Here is an 18075-nt window from a genome sequence, read left to right as displayed (position 1 = left end):
GAAAGCAGATGTTGTGCACATACAGTTCAAAGTCACCTTTTTCCCCTGCTTAAGCCAAATCAGTGAAATAACTCAGCTGAATACTTAGAGCGTGCTTGCACTAGCAAGTCCCAGGGAAGAGGAGCTTTCCCTAATGCGAGTCCCCGGGCACCCCAATGGATGCGGTTCCAGAGTACCCTCCTCCTTTACCCACGGGGAAACTGAGACACGAAGGAACTTACCAAACACAGAGTCCCCAGCAGCACCGGCTGGGGCGCATTCGACACACCGCCGCCTCACGTTTTGGGCAGAAATAGGGCTTTCACCTAGGTCCATCAAGTGCTCACTTGGGTCGGGGTCTTTCCCAAGCCCACTGTAACATGGACATCGCAGCCCTGCCGCAAGTAACGCCACAGAGGTGTGGAAGGAGCCTGTTTGCATCACCCACGCTGGTGATGCTGTGTTTTTAAGGGCACTTAGGTATTTAGTTAAGAGCTACCTTTCTAATCTGAAGAGAGAATGAAAAGCACAGCCTCACGCTCAGCGATGGCGAGAACAGGAGGCGAGGGCAGCAGGCACGGCTCCAGACCTGCAATAAACAGGGCCACGCTGAACGCTCTTAATTCCCCTCCAAAGCTATCAAGCGCAGCCCGCTGTTCAGACCGGCTGCATAAATCGCAGCCCTCCGCCCCGCTCGCCAGGCAGGCAGTCTGTAATTCCCATTATACAGCCTGACAGGTTGGTAATGGCACACATAATAATATATTGATTTTGTCTGCTGTATGAGAGGCTGCCAGGCAGCCCAAGGAAGGGAATTGCCGAGATGAGGGTTTCCTCTCAAAACACCCTCAGAAAAATGGGATGCTGATTGGGAAGGTAATGGATGAGACCATCAGCTGGGGCAAATTAACTCCACTTTTCGCAGGGTGCTTCAAAAGCCTTCCATCTTCCCACCCCAAGACTCAATCAGCGCTGCAATTTACACCATGGGGAACTGGGAACCTTGCCCCTATCTTACAGGAATATATCATTGAAGGCAAGTCAGAAGGTTTTGGGGGTTAAGGGAAGAAATTCAGTCTTTCCCATGTTTTACCTCATGCTTGTGTGTTTTTATTTCCAGCATAAGATTTTTAACCATTAGGGAGAGCGGAGGCTGTTCTGGGTTGGGATCTGGTATTTGGTACTTGGCTCAGAGGGAAGAAGCTTGGAAAGTAAAATCTTTCTTGAAGACTTTCATAGTAACTCCCCTGTCTGGCACCAGGGAATTTGGATGCTCCGCTGAGGATCCACCTTGGCAGGTGCCTCCAAACTGGGGGTAAGTGAGGTACGGCAGCTACAGGGGTGGGATCCTCCCAGATCGCTCAGTCTCTTCCGAGAAACCCAATGGTAAAGGCGTTGGGCTCAGCAAAGAGATTAGTAAATGCCCAGCCTTGCTAAGGAAGAATTAAGGAATGGGTTGCACAAGGATTCAATTCAATGACATTAAAATTCAATTAATACTGCTATTTAAAATAGCTTTAAACATTAAATACATTTACTTTAAAACATTCACTTCAAACAAGCAATTTCAGGTGATGGCAACCTATGGTCATGCTTTAATATTAAACAGCTTATGTTAGCCTAGGCAAGCAGGACACGCCGGCTGCCAAAGTTTTAAGGAAAATCGCTGATGAAAACACAACCAGAAAAGACTGAAGCACAAACACAGCTCTTGGGGGAGCCTGGCTCTCTCACAAGGACAAAGAAAACATCTGCATTTCAGTTAATTCACCTAGTCCAGCTCAACACCTAACTTCCACAAGTCAATGAACTAATCAGGGGTACAATGGAGAAATGCATGTTTTCCAATCTGCAAGTAAAACCGCAACCTCAGAGGCCAAGATCGCTAATTATGGTGACCAGAAGTGTAATTAATTATGTACAATTAATACTCTAGTTAATGAATCAACTAGTTTTACACGTAAAACGTGTTTTGAGACATTTACTTTGTCTGCTGTACATATCCAGCATATTTTGAGTTTATCAACTGATCAAATAACATTAAAATACTAGTTTTTTGCATTTTAAACTCTTGTTTTCATCTACGTAACTTGGGTCAGAAATACAAAAAAATCAATCAATCGTGTAAACCCAAAATTCACCATTTCCCACCAGAATAAAAACATACAAAATTAATCACCCAGCCGAGCAGCTGCCTAAATAAACGCCCCCAGATCCACCAGGCTCCTTGCTCAGAAAAGGAAGTATCCGATTACACCAAGCAGAAGCAGCTTTTTACAACCAAACAGGAAAACATCCTCTTTCTTACAGAATGACCAAAAAAAAAAAAATCCTACCCACAAAAAAAATGCTGCTTAAATCAAGATTCCCTCCTTGCTGATTTTGGCCGCGGTCAGCGCCATGGATGTAGGTCATTCACACCCGCATCCCAAATTGCTTCACACTTTCCGCCATCGCCCAGGAAGCCCACAGCAGCCATCGGGAGCAAGATTTCCCCCAAAGCCCTTCTTCTTCCAATCCTGGAGCGCAGAGAGCTGTATCCAAATAGATGGTATGTATGGAAATACACGAAGGAACGCCAGAATGAACCAAAGCTTTGCTAGCTCTGTCTACGTGCCGCCATGGGTCAACAGGGACCTTCAGAGAAGGGACCGTCAAGGATGGGCTGTTTGGACAGGTCTGAGTCCTGCTTCTGCAGAGATTTGTGCTTCGCTACCCTGATTTTGGTGAGCGCGGGCTGGACCAGGGCCTGGGGCTTATTCAACACAAGCAAAATCCACGGTAGACACTGCGGCAGGTACAATGCATCCCTCATGCACGGGAGTTGGGGCTCTGCCCCAATGTACTCTTTTACCTTTTGGGGTTTGAACCCCTCAGGTGCGACCTGAGGCTCTCACCCCGACACTTGCTATCTCACGGGACTCCCCCAACCTCCTGCTTTCCACTTCCCACTGGAGGTGGGGGTGCCCCAAATCATGGTCAGAGAGATGGTGCCGGTCCCCACCACAAGCACCGTGCTCCGTGGGACCGGCTCCACAGGCAGTGTGGGAATGGGGACAGAGGTGTCCCAGCAAAAACTCTCAGCGCATCTCCGGCTAAAATAACCATTTCCCATCATAGACTGCAAAAGGCTGAGGGCACGTCTGCTCTCCTTCCTCAGCAGATTTTGCTTTCCCCTGCTGGGATTTAATTGTTGTGCCAAAAAGATCTGCCTGGCCTTGGGGAGGATGGGGGCGAAGGAACAGCTCTGCAGAACGAGATAGTAATTAATTGCTCGCCAGCTCCCAGCCATCCCCCAAGTGGGCTCAGTTTAAGCATCCTCAGCGACAGAGGACGAGTCAGCTCTGGGAGCATTTCCTAGCGTGGTACCTGGCCACGGGACCAGGGACTCCCAGGCACAGATTTGCTTAAAGCCCCGTGCCCTTCGGTCACGCAAACACAGGGAATCTCTGCCTTTGCACAAAGAAGATTGCTGCCTGAGCGAGATGAATATACAAGAACCACTAAAGGTATTATTGTTGATTTTTAGTATCATGTTTTCCGAGCTCATCATGCTTCGGAGGGGGAGGAAGGGACAGGCGGCACTCACTCGCCTTGGCATGTTTTGCATGCTGAGGTTTAGAAAATGGTGCTTCACCGCCCACGTAGCTGGAAGTCCCATCCCTGGTGGGTGCCACAGCATCCCCCGGGGCTGGGTGAAGGCAGGGGCCAGCACTTGCCCCGTCCCCCCCAGCTCGGCCGAGCTGCTCTGCACCCTATGGCCCACGCTGGTGGCTTACCTTTTCTAACCTGGCATACTTTTGCTTTCCCAGCTAGCATTCTTCTTCTGCAGCTAAACGTAAAGCAAGGAGCCAAGAAACCCAGCACACGCTTCCCCATCCTCCAAACAAACACACAGCCCCATCCCCTGCACCTGAGGGTCCTGCTCAGAGTGCAGGCTGGTTGGTTGGGCTCTTCTTTAATTAATTTACGTTCATTTCAACTCAATTACTATTAGAAGTTTAGGGCCAGTGCCTTAGAAATAATCTCTTGTGCAACACAAGAATGCAATCCCCTGCCCTCTGTGAGCACACCCACAAGCGTTGCAAAACCTCGCAGGGACGGGCAGGCGGAGCAGCGCCAGCGGGAAGCAGGAGCAGGTCTGCAGTGAAGCAGCCGTGGAAATGCTGCTGCTATTTCCCCGAAACCAACCTCAAAGGCAAAGGGGACATGAAAGGACCGAAAGCAGCAGACAGCAGCCTGATCCACTGCCTGTGGATAGGAGACCTCAGGGAAACCCTCCGTGGGCCAACAAGGATGCACAGGCTGTTGGAACCTGCACAAAGCCCAGAGACATCTCGTAAAGAAATTCCTCCACTGATATCAAACCTGAGTCCTGCTCTGTAACGGCAAGAGAGCCAGGCCTCTAGGAAGATATAATATAAAGAGGCCCTAAGGAATGAGATATCCACTGAGATACCCAAAGGCATGAGGAAGGAGGCAGCTCCCTTCCGTCGGCTCCCGTGCGTGTCCGAGGCTCTCCCTCGAGCTGGCGATGCCGTGCGCTCAAACCCTCGCACAAAGAAAGCGTCGCTGACTTTGAAAGGCAGGAACTCTGAGAGGTAAAGAGTCTTGAAAAGACCTGAGAAAACCAGAAAGCTCGAAGCAGCTCCTGCTCGCAAAGCAGCAAGGTCAGAGCCAGGAGTAACTGGACCTAAAACCTTCTGCTTGGGGAGGAATGGAAAGGACAATTTGCTTTTGTTTTTAGAGGCAAGATTAAATTTCCCATTTGCTGGTCTTTTCTCCAAAATTTGGAGGAGAAAGAGGCTGAGATACACAAAAGAGAGAAAGGGAATTATGCATTAAATCACATTAGGCTTTTGGCTGGGACCTGCAGAGGAAGTTAAATGCTAAAAAAATCCAAGTTAAATGCTAAAAAAATCCTGTATCTCTTTGTACGAGAATGAAATTAATATTAATATATAACCACCTCCCTTACCTAAGAGGAGGCCACGGTCACCAACCCCCCCAACACATGGAATATTATTATTGATCTAAAACTATCAAGAAGCTACAATATACTGAATTTCAAGTGCATCCCCCTGTATCCCCGTCCCCCGAGACCCCCTGCACACCCAGGCACACCATCACAGCGCAGGTCCCAGCGCCGGGATCTGCAGGGAGGTCTCTCCCCGCGCAGCCGTCACACCCACGCGCTGGCAAGAGAGAGAAGACATCCTCAGACACAGAGGTTTTCCAGTTTGAAGCAAGATAAAAAGGAAAAGAAAAGAAAAAGGTGCATGCCAGCCTGTCTGAGGGCTGGAGCCCCGAGCTGCCTGCATTTCACATCAGATGTGAAAGCAGCAGCAGCCGTGGGGGGGGGAGGGAAGACACATTCCTGCTATCATATAAACAGATAAAGTGCTGAATAGAGGCTGGCTTGCCAACTGCAACCATTAACCTCTCCCAGCTTGGAGATTTCTGGCTCCATTGAGGGCACAGGCAGGACCTCCTCCTCCTCCGTTCAGGAGCAGCCGGCTGCCCACCGCCCCAGCCCAGCCTAACTCAGCCCAGCCCAGCCCAGCAGGTCCAGAGGAAGGAAACCAAGGTCTGACCCAGCAGTTTCATCTCTGACTCTTTCAGACGAGGCAGCCTCGTGCTGCATCGCCTCCCGGATCCTGAGCTATGGCACGTGTGGGAGTCACCACCTCCCCGGGCACGCAGCCCTCCGAGCCAGCAGCGCTTCCAGAAAAGCTGAGCTGGGGACCCTTGGAAAGCCGGCCATGGAGGGAGCTCATCCAGGATGCGCTCCTCGGATGCAAGCGGATATATGAACACGGATCTCGCCCCTCCTCAGGCTCTCTCACTGCCATGCCTGCAGCGAGCAGGGCCTGCCCGGGTGCGTTGTGTCCGTTGCATTAATGCATCCACTAGCAACACTGATTTCTTATGTGTGTGATTCCCCAGTCCCAGGGGGGACATCCCTGCTAGAAGAGAAAACCTGCTCTGCTCCATGCCAGTGACAGGGTGAGCATCACTGCTGCACACAGGGGCTCCAGGGACTGAACCCACGCTGCCGAACACGTACCGCCTCTGCCTTCCCCGGCACTGCCTGACCTTCCCCTCCCTCCCTGCATCTCAGCATCCCCCAAAGACACATTTTCCTTAGGAGGAGCAGCAGCAGCCACCTTCCAGGGAGTTAATTAAAACCAGACTGCTCAGATGCCAAGCAGACACCGGGACGCATCCACCTGCAAATTCCATGGGGGAAGAAAAAAAGAGCAGAAGGAGCCAGGATGGGAAGCAAGCGGAGAAAGGACGCTGCAAAAAAGCAGCTTGCAGCAGGGCAGGTTTAGGGAGCACAGCAAGGAGACCAGAGACCCCATTTGGGCCAGAAATCACCCCACCACTGCCAGACACGGTCATTTGCTGTCAACACCTCCAGCAGCCGAAGGGTTAAAAATAATTGTGGGGAGCGCTGGTGGTTTCGTCAGCAACCCAAACCAGAGGAAACGAGTGCTAATCCCAAAGCCACCCCACTGAGCTCGCAAGCTGGGTTACCCAACTTCCACCGTGCGGTGCCCGGTGCTGCAGGCAGAGCGGGCACCCGGCCTTGGCCCCTGCTCCCTGTCGCCGGGGGCTCCCACTCGCATAAAAACAAGCCTGACGCTGCAAACCTCTTCATCCCTGCCCTCCTGCCGGCAGCTCGCAGGCTGCGAGGAGCTGAGAAACTCCAGCCTCAGTCACCTCTGATGCATCGGCTGGTCTCAGAAGGGACCAGGCGTTTGCTTGTGTGGCAGAAACAATGCTGCTGAGGTCTTCCAGCATCCCCGGGGGGCCACAGGATGGTCTCCACGGGGAAGATGCCCCACGGCTGGTATGCACGGGGCCAAGAGCAAGCACAGAGTGGCACAGTCCAGCTACAAGGCACCCGCAGGCTGCGGCCAAGCTGCATCATGTCAACCAGACCACAGCGCTCCCCAAGGTCTGCTCTAGATGTCCACAAGCACGTCCAACCACACGGCCGAGGAGGAACGTTTAAGCAGTTTTGGCATCGGCAGGGCTGAAGCACGTGCTTCGAGGCTGGTGCAAAGCCAGAGGCCAGCATCCTTCAGGGAAAAAGTCTGAATCTGAGACAAGGCGGCACCAAGAAACATCCCCTTCATCCTGATGAGCTGCTAGAGACACCGCAATCATCGCAAACTCGCCTGACAACATACGCACCTCCACCAGGATCTACTACACAACAGTATCTCTCTCTCTTAAGTGTAGTTTGGGGAAATAAATAACCCTGAAAGCACTCCTGACCCACAGCATGTACCGTGAAGGTGCACATCGTGTAACACACAAAGTGTAACACACAGACCAGGCTGATACTGGGCCATGAAATGCTTCAGGAGCTTTTACTGAGCGCACAAAGTTACACCAAGGGGCCAAACTGCGTCTTCACAGGTGACTGCTTTTCAAGCCCGCCTGGGTGTAACGCTGCCCAGCAGGTCTGAACGCAGGTAAACCTTCCCCTCCCCATCTCAGCATCTCCGAGCACCCACGAGATGCTAGAGCTGACTTCCCAGGTAGGTTTGGAAACATCTGCATTTCTCTCTTGGAGAGCTCCAGAAGCGGTGCTTACCCTCCCAGGGAAGGTTGCCGGCCTTTTGATGTCTCACTGCTTCCTCACAGGCTGCCCCAGCCATCGGCCGTGGCTCGCCACCTTCGCAGCCCTGTACCAAACCCTCCCCAACAGCTCCTGCCTCCCCGGAAAGTGCAAAATCCCGAGCGCTGGGGGAAGAAACTAGGGACAGGGTGGAGGAGCTTGGTGTGATATAAATCACAGGGACAACTGGGGTAAGTCACCTGCCATTTAATGTACTTACCAATGTTAATTAAGCAGAAGGACTATCCCTAAGAATTGCTTTTTAATTTTATCACGCAGCCCTTTGCTCTGGTGTAGCGGGGAGACGGCCACAGGAGCCCAAAGTGAACTGTCTCTACATTAGCCGTTTTTTTGGGGTTTGTTTTTTTTACTAGTCCCCCTGGCCAAGCCCCCTCTTACAATGAAGATATTCATAATTTAATTAATAAAGCATCCCTGCGCCACGCAGTCCCCATGGCACCAGGCAGCTGCCCCAAAGTAGCAGGCATATAATCCCGACCCAGTGGGCCGGACGTCAGGACAGGTCGCACCCTGCTCCCCCCACCCGCTGGCTGCAAAGCCCAGGGGTCGGCCTCGGACGGGGCAGGGGGACGCCTGCACCCACGGCAGGGATACATTTGGGGGACAGACCCCGGGGGATCGCAGGCTGTCCACTGCAAAGAGGCGGCTGCCTGCACCGCGGGCGCAGGGTCTGCACGGCTCGGTGGGCATCAGAGCACGTTTGCCCCCGGCCCCTTCTTGCAAATCAGAGTCATCGCGGTGTCTTTGCCCCCATTTGGGGCCCTGACCCCTCTCCCCTGCCCTTCACACCCCACCACCGCCCAGGCGAGGCTGGTGTGAGCAGAGAAGCCACCTTACAAGTCGTGCAGCTTTGCCGCACCTTGGACCTTGCCATTTGGCTTCTGGCCATCTTCAGCGCCCGGAGGTTTTATTAAAATACTTTGCCCTCTTTTTCCCTTTCTTTTTTTTTTTGTTTTAATTCCTGGAACTGTTGTACACCTCCTGCCCCGTGCAGGTGATGCCCAGAGCCGGCGGATGCCTCCTCCTCCTCCCCTCTCCCACCAGCCCAGCTCCGCCAGAGCAGCAGCAACAGCCCAGCAAAAACTCCACATCCAGCCATAACCAATGGCAAATTCTTCAAGTGAAACGTAATGTGCTGGGAAGCGCTTCACCATTTCACTTGGGAAAACGATCCATTTGGCAGCAGAGAGGAGGAAAACATGCTTTGTTTTACAAATCCTCTCCCCAGCAGGAGACACTCCCAGAATTTAATATACTGACAGCGCTTGGCTGCTTTAACCACTGAAACTCAAGAGCGCATTAAAAAAAAAGTAAAAAAAAAAAAAAATTATACACTATATAATATTAAAGCCTATCCTATTCTGCAACTGGTGGTATCAGGCACAGCAATTCATCGGCACAGAGGAGCTGCAATTCTCCCACCCGTGATAGCCGGCACAGATGGGGTGCAGGGTCTGAGAGCAGGGTCCCAGGTTTCTCCAAGTGCTGGACACCCTTAATTAATTCAGTTTTTACCCTCTCTTAGGGTGAGGCCCTGCAGCAGCTCCTTGCGGGAAAGCAGAGAAGATGCTGACAGGTAAATCTAGGAAGTCACTTGATAGCAGAGAAACTGGATTCAAAGTTATTCAGCGCAAGAATTACTTCCATGAAAGGCAACCGGCTCCATCCAGGTGACTAGCAAGCTTCTTGCAACCCCAAACTCCGGCCTCAATAAAATGTTAAGTATTTCAGTGTATTTCCACTTATCCTCCAACGTGTTTAACTGCCAAAAGCATCCTATGCAGTGCATTGGCGAGGATGGCTTACAGGAAAACACATCTCATCCAAAGAGGACAGCGGACAGCACTTTTTTGAGAGGGGATTTTAATTTTGCAGTGTGCGGTTTGGGCTCCAGGCAGTTGACAACGTTACCAGAGCAGAAGAAAAGAGCAACAGGTATCTCTAGCTAAAGAACCTGTCGTTAAATGAGGCTGGCTGTGCCAAAGGAGCACATACCCTTTCGAATGGCCGCTGCCAGCTCCTGCATGCAATAATAACATAAGTGTTATTTTGAGGGCAGGCAGTGGGATCGAATTGCCTCCGCACCGGAGACCGCTTCTGACCTCTCTGAGGAGCAGTCTCGAAGCAAATAAGTCTGTCTGCTGTTCACATTTTTTAATCTTTTTAAACAAAAAGAAGTCTGCTTTGTATCTTAGTGCTTTTGTAGTTGTTTGCAACCTTCAAGCATTCTTGGAAACACTAATTAATCCTTACAAGAGCCTGTAAAGAAAACAGCATCGCTCCCATTTCAGGGGCGGGGAGCAGGATGGATAAATTTGGTGAAAGGCAAAAGGCCACGCTGGACACTGGTGCCAGTGGTGGGGCTGGAAGGGCAGGACCTGCCCGTGCTCTGGCACGACGTTTAAAATATGGTTTTGCTGCCCTGCCCTTTGGCTGATTATCAAACACAGCTTTTGTGGGAGCCCTGACAGGCGGGAGGAGAAGCTCCCCCAAACCTCGTCTTGCAGTGGGTGGGTCGGGCAGGACGGTATGTCAAGGAAAGCTGAAAAGCTGGTCAGCCTCAGGTCTGGCCACACGCTCATCCTGCTCCAAAAAAAGGATGGAGCACCTCCAAATGCGGGGATGCTGTCACCTACCCCCTCGCTAGCACGCTGGGCTGGCTTCAAAGCTTGGTGAAGTCAGCGGAAAGGCTCCCAGTGACGTAAATGGCTGGGATTTTCAAAAAATGGAAAGTCCAAGCGCAACTGAGAGCTGGGTACCAGGTCACTAGGTTTGCTCGAAAACCCCAGTTTTGCAGCAGCATCGCACGTTATGTTAGCAACTACACGGACCAACCAACGCCACAGCCCCTCTGCGGTGGACACTGTATAAATGGCTCGTGGGAAAAGGTCTCTGCCCCACCGGGCTCACCCGTCCATCCCTCTCTGCAGGGGGAAGCTCATCCTTCCCCCCAAATCCTCACTTTCAGGCTGGGATGTGGCAGGAGCTCAGCTCTCGAAGACTCCCACCGCCTCGCAGTCCCAGCTCCTTGGGAGCAAACCGAGCATCCCTTGCAGCCACCAATGCACCCCTAAACCACCACCTCCCAAAAGCCAGCCGTGGAAAACCACAGCAATCGGGATTTGTTCAGTGGGGCATCCCACATTCGCTACCCAAAGGCAAGGAATAATACCATCTCATTAAAACTGTGCTTCGAGTCTATTACAGTATCTAGGACAAAGTGTTCCCTATTTTGACACTCTAAGATATATTTTATCAGAGCAAGCTCTTCAGAAACACTCACTCACAAAGACTTATCTGACTGTAACAAGTTCCTTGCTTCCCCCAGCATTTTAAAATTAATTTCTAGCTTTATTTCCCCCCTAGTCAGATGACGGGATGCCCCCACGGTCAGATTTGTCATTAGGGCAGCCGTTGTGACACGTCCCAGCTCCCTCACGCTCTGCACGGCCAACCCGTGGGGAGGGAGAGGACAGTCAGAGCATCGCTGAGAAAAAACAGTATCTGAAGCCAGGGAGAACTTGGGAGCGACTCACGGTACTTCACAGGCACCACGATTTATTTTTTGGGGGGGTGTTTGATAGAAACACCTTCTAAAATTAGCATCTGCCTTTCTGCCAGCTCCAATGGGCTGCCGCTGCAACGATAAAGCTTTGGCATGGCTGAGAGGGTGCAACATTTGGGCACGGATCTGCTGCCCAGCTCACGGCCACTTCTGCCCCACGGGGTTTTCCCAGCCGCCTGCTCAACCCACGCGGCCGCACAGATCACGCACGGAGAGGTCATTGTCCCAAAGAGTTGTACCCCCAACTCCCGGGGAGGGGGCACGTTCATCTCAGAAAAAGCACCTTATCTCAAGGTTGAGAGTAAGTCGCGAGAGCTTTCTATAAAGGAACGCAAACACATATGAAACACTTCAGATTTCTCAGCTGGACTGCTCCAAAGATGGTCCTAAATCACGTAAACTGGCTGGGTAGAGGGACCCTGGCTGATGGGGTAAATGGAAGTGTGTCTCTGGGTGGGCTGAAGGGGTCAGGGACATGCCCCAAACAACATATCTGCTTGCTAAGAAGTTAACAGGACCAGAAAATGGGGGAGAAAAATGCAAAAAGCAAAACCCAAACACAAAAACCAAGAAGAAAACCATCAGACTCTGGACCAACTGTGTTTTCACGTGGACAGACTGACATTGAGCAGATCTATGGGGCAAGAAAGCAGCTCCCGATGCCCAGCAAAGATCTGAGCAACTTTTCCCCAGGTGGTAGAACTGGTTACGCCGAACAGCTGGGTGCCTTGCAGGCTCCTTGGGAGAAAAACTGAGCTTGAAGATGGGTCTGTTTTCAGTTTGCATGGAAAACTTGCTGTTTTTCAAAGCCCTGCGTACCCCAGAGCCTTGAAAATGCCCAGCACTTCGGTCTTTTTATCACCATCTATCAGTAGAAAAGGTTAAATGCTAATTTGCTGGATACAGAGCAGTGCTCCTCAGCTGCCTTTCTGTTTGCTCACAGCAACTTTCCGTAGCATTGCTTCTCAGCTAATGCCCAGCTCAAACAGACTTTCAAGGGGAAAGGTCTCGGGCTCCGTACAATTAATTCCCCGCTCTCGCAGCGCTCATTTCTACAAGCCCCAGTCAACACCAGCAAAACTCCACCAAGTGATTGTTCATCAAAAAGAACAAGATAAAAAGTAAAGCTGCCAACTCTTGGTATTTCTGAGCCGGGAAGAAAAGAGCTGATTCTCAAAAGCTGCTAGCTCAAATTGCCTCAGCGCTTTTACAGATCTGCTTTAAACACCAAACTTTTTGAAAGTTGAGTGGGAACCTCCTTGAGTGGGCTGTGCATACTGCAAACCCCAGAGCTATCAGCGCAAGCAATGAAGGGAAGGAGAAAAATGCACCCGGCAGGGTTCCTCGCTGCAGACAATGCAAAGCACCTCCCCGGGGTTATTTTCCCATCTCCAACACCACGACCACCCTGCAGCTCCTCAGCCACTTCCCCAAAATTACGCCACGAAAGCTAGACCCGCAAAAAAAAAACGGAGCGTGCCCCCTTCTTTGCTAGCAGGCTTTCGAAACCGGCATGTGTTTTGCTCCTAGCCTTTTCCCCACCGCAAGCAGGCAGCCCCTCAGGAGAAACCTGCCCATCCTCACCTGCCGCAGGTGCCTCAGCAGCTCGGTGGCCTCCTCCTGCTTCCCCTGCTTCACCAGCACCAGCATGTCCTGGATCATGCAAATCCGCCGGTGGTAAGGGGGCAAGCTGCTGCCACCACCCTTCCCAAACTTCTCGCCGGACTTCACCACGAGAGAAGCGAGGAAGTCCCCCCTTTCCCTGGGGGGTACTTTCTTGCGGTGGTGGGCTGGGGGGCTCTCCCCAGCGCTGCCCGGCTGGCAGCCCTTGGTCTGCTTGGTGCCCATGGTGTGTGGCCCCGGCTCCTGCAGCCCTGGGGCTGCATGCAAGGCGGGGGGGGGGGGGGGGGCTTGGGGCTGGAAGCCACGGAGGGGGGGCACAAGGGGGCTGGGGGGTACACAGGGGGATAAACAAGGGGTTGGAGGGGATGCAGAAGGGGTTTAGGGATGCACAAGGGGGTGGAGGGGATGCACAAGGGGTTTGGGGGGGAGGCACAGAGGGATGCACAAGGGGTTGGGGGGATGCACGAAGGGTTCAGGGGGCGCACAAGGGGTTCAGGGGGTGCGGGATGAGGCTCGGCGGCCCCGGAAGCCTAGCAGGGAGGCCGGTGCCCGGTGGCGGGGCTGCTCCGCTCCCGCAGACGGAGAAGAAGACGGCTGCACCCGGCGGAGAGGAGCCGCGCCGCGGCCCCGCCGCCCCGCTCCATCGCTGCGGGGAGGCGAGAAACCGGGATCCGAAGAGCTCCTTCTCCCGGTCCCCGGGCGGCGGCAGCGGCGGCGGCGGCAGCAACGGAGCGATGAGAGCGGCAGTGCTCAGCGCTGCAAAGCGGCGGCGGCGGCTCCGCGCAGCCCCCGAGTCCCCCCCTCCAGGCAGCCCTCGCCTCCTCCTCCTCCTCCCGGTACAGAGGGGGCTCCCCCGGGGAGGGGGGGGAGGCGGCTACGACTTGGGGGCAACTGTTGCGCGGCGGGGGCGGCGGGGGCTCCCCGGGGAGGCGGCGCGGCTCGGCTCGGCTCGCTCGGCTGTGGGGTGCATGCAACGGGGAGAGCCGGGGGAGGGCCGGGGGCGGGCACCGTGCACCGAGGCAGGGCTTGCGGAGGAAGCTGGACCCGGACGGGGCTCTTCCTTCCTCCGCCGCCTTCTCTAGTCCCGCAGGGTTGGGGATTGCACCAGGGGGTTGCATCGAAGGGGGGGGGGGGGGGGGGGGGAAGGGGCTTGTATCAGAAGGGTTGCATCGAGGGGAGCTGCACCGGGCATGTATAGGGGGGATTGCACCGGGGGAGGGAGGCAGCGGGGCTCGGCTGGAGGCAGCGTGGGGCATGCCCGCTGGTGGTTCCCGGGGAGGAGCACGGGGGGGGGGTTTCCCCACTGTGTTCTCACCCCAAGGGACCTACAGGCACTTGGCCGTGCCCGTCCCCCGCAGGGACGTGCTCTGAGCTGGGCAGGCCCCCGCACGCAGCTCTGTCTGTCCCCCCCGGGCGCTCCGCTGAGCCAGTCTCCGGGATAAAGCACCAGGCAGGGACCGCTGCGGGCAGGGTGATCCTGGGGGACTCCCAGCGGGATTCTGGCTGGGGTGCCACGCCAAACCGTGGCTGCTCCTGCACCTTCTGGCCTCTACCTTCATCCCTGTCAGCAGCCTCTCCAATGCGCATCTGGAAGTCACCGCTTGTGCCCTGCCATCCCCTACCCCAGCCAAAGCCCCCCCCCCCCCAACCTCACCCAGCCCTTGCAACCGCCCCTTGCGCACACTGCTCCTTCCAGCAGCTCCCCATCCAATATTCAATCACGCTTTATCTTCCAGGCACTCCGCTGGCAGGGCTTAGGGCACGGATTAAAGCTCTTGGATAAAGATCATGATGAACAACTCTTCCCAGACAGGGACCGCTCACCTGCTGCAGGAGATGGGTTGCTCGAGAAATGCCTGGGAGGAATAAACTTTGAACTGACGAGGCCCCAGCGGTAGCCCCAGCCTCAGACCCTCTCCCGCTGCAACGGGCTGTTTTCCAACACAGACATGCAGCAAACTCTCCATCCACCCCCATGCCTCTGTTTGGCCAGGACAGGAGAAGACCCACCGCAGCCGCTGCACTGTGCAGTGCCGAGGCTGGGAAAGCATCACCTCCTGCAGCAGGAACATGCTATGGGGGCATTTTGCAACTGTGTCAGAAATAATCCCAAAGGAACACGTGAGAACTTTTTGCCTCCTCTGCATCCTGTGCAACTGCGCATCCACGAACACTCAAATACCATGTTACGTTGATGAATAAAAGGCAGCTCTCCTTGATAGCCAAATGGCTGGAGGCCCACGTAGTTGTTTCTAAAACTCCAAAGGCCAACTGATGTAATGCATTTTTATACATGGACCACGAGAACAGCACAGAGCCCCGCTGACTTCAGTAGAGTTTCACTCTTGTTTTACAGAGCCACGCTGCACAGGATCCAGAACAGGACCAAACACCAGTGTTGTCCCCCAAGAAGACTGCTCATGACAGCAGTCATGAGCTAAACACTACATTTCACTGGTTCAGCCGTATCAAATAAAGTCACATGAGGAAACACACAGCCACATGGTTTGCAGAAACCACAAGTTTGTGTTAACCAGAGGCCTCACCTGGCAGTAAACCTCCCCGGAGAAGTCAGGGAGAGGCAGCCAATTTGCCAATATCAACAGGAGGCAGTGGGAAGCGATGCCCGACACCCCCACCACCACCACCCCCCGTAGCATTTTCCCCTGCAGACTCCATTCTAGGTACAGCCTCCTCCCTTTAAAAGGATCAGTCCTCTTCATGCTATTAGCAGGGTGATAACACACAACGACATTAAACAATCAAGTGCTGTTGTGACCCTGCAAGACGCTGCATGGGGCCCATGTCTGAAAATCCAATTGAAGTAGCATCATTTCAGATCTGGAGCCTGATACTGTGCCCCAAAGTCTGTGGGAACGGGACTGGTCACCTCACACATTCGTTCTGTGTAAGGCAGTTTTCCCACCTGAATCGACTGAGCACTGTCAGTACTTTCCTGGGTGCTCAGTCCTGCCGATATGCACAGCCTCGCTGCCTAACAAGAGCTGGCAGACAAGGTGCTTCCAGCCCTAAAATCCTCTGCCTGTCCCCGAGTTTCATCTCGGAGGCTGTTCTTTACATACATCTGTAAGTCTGTTGTACAGCAAGAAGCCAGCAAGATCGGGTCAGTTCACCTCTCCAACAAAAATATTAAATAATGGAAAAGAAAAGCAGAAAGAGGAATCCCTGCCAGGGCTGGGATCCCTTGCTCCTGCAAAAATTGAGGCCACGGGGCCTCCTCCAAAGAGACATCGCCATACAAAGAGAGCGTCTCATCCAGGACGAAGGGAAAAGCGTGCACCTCCCTTATACCAAGAGCCAAGTTCTTATGCCACCAGCCCAGGAGACCAGTTACCTGCAGCCTGTCCAGTTATCTTGGCCCATCCAGCCAACGGCCGAGACCCCAGAGGTCGCATGAAGCCTCATCTCTGCCGGGAGCGGGCAGCGTGGGTCCTGTGCCCATTACAATCTTTGTGCTTGTCCATACCAGCTCTGATAGTGGTTTGCAAGGCAAATGCTTGTCCTACAGGAAAAAGGATTTCGACATGAGCGTCCCAGCTGGGCTGGGAGGAGGATGCTCACTCCGGGTCGGCTGAGCAAACCCAGCCGGCAGCGTGCTCCTGAGCTCACCTGAGAGCCGGTGGCTGCAGGAGCAACACAAGGCCAGTTTCCAGCATCCTTGCTCACACCGAGAAACACCGGTGGGAGCTGCTCATCCGTGCAAAACTGGGATGTACAGCCTGGTCTGAAGAGAGAAGCTGCTGGAGAAAACTTACTACTTTCAATAGTTTAGGATTAATCTTCTAAGACAGTATCACACTAAACGTCTTATTTCTACAGGCACCTGGAGAGCCAAATCCAGCCCATCACTGATTTTTCCCCACTTTAAAAAAAGGCTGTTTGTGCCAAGCCCCATGAGATGGGGCAGCTTTGTCAGCACAGGCTGCAGGACTGACCGCTCCAGGAAGACACAGACATCTCTCCACCTCTTCAGATCCATCCAGTGGGCCATTTCACGTTCATGGGAGACCACCATACCTATCTCCTGGGGATCCCAATGGAATGGGCCACACGTTCCCATGTGAACTAAACCCCCTCCCTTCACCACCCGCTGCCCCAGAGGAGAGGGGAGCTCAGCCCGCAGGGAGCCCAGCCGGGCAGAGCCGCATCCTGACCGAGGAGGTGGTTTTGCACAGCAACCGTGGCCTCGAGTAAATAAATAAAACCCAACCTTTGCACTTATGACACTTCTGTCAGCAGGGCAGAGAGTTCATCAACTGCTCCTGATCAGGCTTATTTATAGCACACAGGACAAAGCCAGCAAAAAAAAAAAAAAAACCAAAAGACAAGACAGCGGTGTGTACTCTTGTTACACCAATGCAAAACAAACACCAAGCGCTGCCAGGTCGGAGGGGTCGGATTTACGCTCCCCATGAGCAGATGCAAAGGCACCGTGACCGCTCAGGGCAGGACGAGAGTAACCTCCAGGCTCAGCACTGGTGGCTCGATGGTACAAGACACGCAGATCCCTCAGTAATGCTCCATCCCCGAGCATTATTCACTTCTACACCCTCAAAAGGGTCTCATCCAGCTACAGACCCAACCTCACGGCAACGCTCAGCTTTCATGGGCACACACAATTTTCCATACGCGCTCACAACACCCACCTACAAACCAAGCCCACCCAGCGCCAAAAAACCCGACTCCAGCACTTGCGTGCTGGGAACCAGGTCTGCCCCGCAGCTCTCTGTGGGCTGGAGCTCGCTCTGCAGCTCTCTGACCGATGAAATATTCTGCTAAACTCATTAGCAGATCCACAGCCAATATGCATTTTTTCGTTAGTGCAGATGTGTGCAAACTACAAATTAGTAGATGTTTGTCGAAGGGAGTTCGCTTTTTTTTTTTACTCCGTTCATACTCTATGATATCTAATATTAAGGGTGTGCTAGAAAAGTCCACTGCTTTAAAAGGAAATAACTTCAAATCATGAGACCGTGAAAGAAAATGGTTTCTCCTCTCCCACAAAATTCAGATTTAAGAATGTTCTCACTTCTACATCAAAAAGAAACTAAAGCTTTTCAATGCATTATGCAGAAGCCAGGGAACATCCATACCACGAGTCAATAACCTGATGGAATAAGCTGGCGTGCAGGAGATCCAACATCAAATACTTGAAAACGGAGACGTTTGCCCCCGGTTCCCTGACATCCCCGGTGTGGGTACCCACCACCAAACCACTTGGCACACATGTACA

At 53.3% G+C, this 18075-nt stretch overlaps 1 protein-coding gene across 1 annotated transcript in view; it reads right to left on the bottom strand.

Annotated features, from left to right (window-relative positions):
* The window catches only part of LRRC75A (leucine rich repeat containing 75A), a 94026-nt gene extending 80980 nt beyond the window's left edge, over nt 1–13046 (bottom strand). The window contains exon 1 of the mRNA XM_050908991.1: nt 12783–13046. Coding sequence (XP_050764948.1) covers nt 12783–13046 — 264 coding nt within the window. The remainder of the gene's footprint in view (nt 1–12782) is intronic.
* Nucleotides 13047–18075: the final 5029 nt, after the last annotated feature.

Source organism: Gymnogyps californianus, chromosome 20 (genome assembly GCF_018139145.2).
Source record: "Gymnogyps californianus isolate 813 chromosome 20, ASM1813914v2, whole genome shotgun sequence".
Classification (NCBI taxonomy): domain Eukaryota; kingdom Metazoa; phylum Chordata; class Aves; order Accipitriformes; family Cathartidae; genus Gymnogyps; species Gymnogyps californianus.
This window is presented reverse-complemented; position numbering and strand designations above follow the sequence as displayed.